This window comes from Colobus angolensis, unplaced genomic scaffold, assembly GCF_000951035.1.
Source record: "Colobus angolensis palliatus isolate OR3802 unplaced genomic scaffold, Cang.pa_1.0 Scaffold107, whole genome shotgun sequence".
NCBI lineage: Eukaryota > Metazoa > Chordata > Mammalia > Primates > Cercopithecidae > Colobus > Colobus angolensis.
This window is the reverse complement of record NW_012111697.1, coordinates 2,490,753-2,493,965: the sequence shown is the minus strand read 5'-3', so window position 1 is coordinate 2,493,965 and position 3,213 is coordinate 2,490,753. Positions and strand designations below refer to the sequence as shown.

Here is a 3,213-nt window from a genome sequence, read left to right as displayed (position 1 = left end):
GATCTCCTGACCTCGTGATCTGCCTGCCTCGGCCTCTCAAAGTGCTGGGATTACAGGCGTGAGCCACCGCGCCCGGGCCCTTGGGGCCCCACTTTTCATTTCGAGCCTCTGTCATTTGTCACCATGGGCCCATAGGTGTCTGTAATTCAGGAAAGAGACTGCCCCCAACTTCTGCCAGCAGTAGGTTCCTTCAGAGCAGAGCCAGGAGAAATTCAGGCCTCAGCAAAGACCCCCAGGGTCAGCGATCACACAGGCAACCCCTCCCTTAAGCTGCAGTGAAAGTCTAAGTCCTGCCTCCAAGAATAGAGGAAAAGTTGCCCCTCAGGGATTCCAGATTCCCATATACTCACACATGGCCAAGGGCGAGTCCGGCCCACTAGCCACTTACCTGGCAGAAAGACTTCATCTTGTCTAGAACCTTGTTGACCTCTGGCATCACATCCTTGCCATCTACCAGGATGGGTGTGTTTGACCGGTTCCGAAGAGCCACATGCAGCACAGCTCGACCCTGGGGATGAGGGTCAGGGTGTAAAGACTGTCCCCTCAACCCCAGGCAGCCATGCTCCCAGCTGGGCATGGTGCCATAGCTCGGCCCTCTATCCACTAGACAGGCAGGCCCTGAGGTCTCTGTTAGCACCATGATCTTGTTCCAAGAACCCACTGTATGCTTACAGGAGTAGGAGCTCCCCAAGGACTTATGTGTTGCAGACAGTCAGGAGGAGATGGGGTGGGGACCCATATATGCCTAGGACAGGCCCAGAGGGCCTGCCATAGGTGTTCAGGGCATGAACAGTGAGAGAAAAGAGCAACAGTGGGCAAAGGCAGAGAATGGTGACAAACTATGTCAGAAACAAGCAATGAATGCTTTCAGAAGCTGGGCGCCATGGCTCAAGCCTGTAATTCCAGAACTCTGTGAGGCCAAGGCGGGTAGATAACTTGAGGTCAGGAATTCGAGACCAGCCTGGCCAACATGGTGACATCCTGTCTCTACTAAAAATACAAAAATTAGCCAGGTGGGGTGGAACACACCTGTAGTTCCAGCTACTCGGGAAGCTGAGGCAGAGAATTGCCTGAACCCATTAGAGAGGTTGCAGTGAGCCGAGATCACACCACTGCACTCCAGCCTGGGCGACAGAGCGAGACTCCATGTCAAAATAAGTAAATAAATAAATAAATGCTTTCCAAAAATGAGTGCTCACTAAGCCTGAAGTAACCTCATCCTCCCAATGCGTGTCCACGGTGTTTGCTGGCACCTTTTAGGCAGTGTCCTCAGCTCCTTGGATTTGCAGCAAGGTATGCAACTCAAGCTTCCCTCACCAAGCAGCCCGACAACTACCAACTGCCAGGAACCAAACCAGACTTGAAGTCTGTGACCGGTGCCAGGCGGCTGGCCCGGCCACGTGAGTGAAACGGCCTGAAGCCAGCAGAGGAGTCCTTGAGGGAAGGTCTAAAGACCCTAGGTGGGCGGGAAAAGGATCATCTTGGGATTCCAACCCAGTGAGAGGCTTGCTAAGGTGGAAGGTTTCACGCCACCCCACCCTCACCCTGGCAGACCCCATTCCTGCCCCACATTTTATAGGTGAATGTACTCCTCCAGAAAGCCTTCCTTGATTGCATCCTCTCTCAGCTTAGACCCACAATGCAAGACAGGTTGAGTGTGAATCTCCACTTTGCTTCTTACAGCTATGACATCTTAGATAAGGGATGTGACCTCTGAACCTCAGACTCCTCACATGTAAGAGGAGGCTAATGACATCATGAGGACAGAGTCTGGGTGCTCAGTGTCCATTATACCTCCAGGCTTGGCTCCCATACTGAGTCAGGAACAGAGGTCCCCAGGCCTGGCCTCACCACTGCTTCCTATTGACTCCTATTGCTCGAGTAGGCTGAAGTCTTTAGTGACTTAAGATCCTTCTTGTCGCTACTAAAACTTGCAGCGACGATATATTTGAGTTAACTTCTCCAGGAAAATGTCAGCCTTGAGAAACTCTCCCTCTGGGTATGAGATGTCCTCCTCCCAGGCAGACACTGGGAACCATTCCAAGGGGCTCACCAAACCTAGACAGCCAATCTTGTGGAAGACACACCCTAAGCCCTGCTACAAGCAGGAGGAAAAAGGCCTTCAGGCCCCTCATTAAGCAAAAGCATTGCCCAAGAGAAGAGGTGAAGACACAGGGTAATGTGGCTAACAGTCAGATAAACCCCAAAGGGAAGGAAGGAGGCCCCAGAGGATATGTGGGGCCTGCTCACCTCGGTGTAGTTGATCTTCTCACCATTGAACATCCGCTCCCGGGCGGCCTCCACGCCCCTGGACTTGGCCTAGGAAGAGACGATACTGAGGCCTGGTCCCACCCAAACTGACCATCCCAAGTGTCAGCCCCCAAGCACAAGGCTTGGTGCTGTCCCCAATGAGACAGACAGATGGCTGCTGCCTGGTTCTCTCTCCCACTGTCTGGGAAGGGTCTACTCAGACATCAGACACTGGGGTCCCTGGGATGCTGCTTAGAACCTAAGCCAGGGCAGGTGCCTCACCTGCACAGAGGAGGTCACCGAGGTCTAATGAGAGGAAAAACTCAAGATACTTAAGGTCCTGGGGACACCCAGGAGCCCAGCTCGCCCATCACTCTGTCAGTTACCAGTTACACCTCCCCAAGCAGAACATTACCAGGTCCACCAGCATCCGCATCACATCCTCTGTCACCAGGTTCTTGGAGTAATCCAGCAGGATATGCCCATGGTTGGTGTTGAGGGTCAGGCTGCAGAAAGATGGAGATGCTGCTGACCACACCCTGGTCTCCCTAGTGGGAGACCTGTCCTGAGCAGGAGCTGTTCCCAGAAGAAACATCCTCCCCGACCCACACCCCACAAGGGCCACGGCCACCCAGCACAGTGGTGATGTCTGTCACCTGCTGGCCCATCAGGATGATCTGCAACAGCAGCACAGAGAAAGAAGCCATCCTCACAGACCTTAGATGCAGGCAGACCCTGGGTGAGGAGCCTGGACTGAAGGCGGGGACCACCCCCTCCCAGGGCTTCCACTCTCTGCCGTAAGTTACTCAGGCACCCATCCAGATGACAGGGATGGCCACTGGGACGTCTAGTCCAGAGCCACAGTCGCTCTCCGCCCCTCCTCCACCAGCATCAGTTATCAGAGCTCGCTGGGCCACACCGCGGCCCATGATTTCCTCCAATGCTCCTTCCCACTTCCCGATG

At 54.2% G+C, this 3,213-nt stretch overlaps 1 protein-coding gene across 1 annotated transcript in view; it reads right to left on the bottom strand.

Moving 5' to 3' along the window:
- The window catches only part of GPI (glucose-6-phosphate isomerase), a 44,649-nt gene extending 41,887 nt beyond the window's left edge, over positions 1-2,762 (bottom strand). The window contains exons 1-3 of the mRNA XM_011947508.1: positions 2,666-2,762; positions 2,251-2,319; positions 389-508 (exon numbers count right to left, since the gene is read on the bottom strand). Coding sequence (XP_011802898.1) covers positions 389-508; positions 2,251-2,319; positions 2,666-2,686 — 210 coding nt within the window. The 5' untranslated portion in view covers positions 2,687-2,762. The remainder of the gene's footprint in view (positions 1-388; positions 509-2,250; positions 2,320-2,665) is intronic.
- Positions 2,763-3,213: the final 451 nt, after the last annotated feature.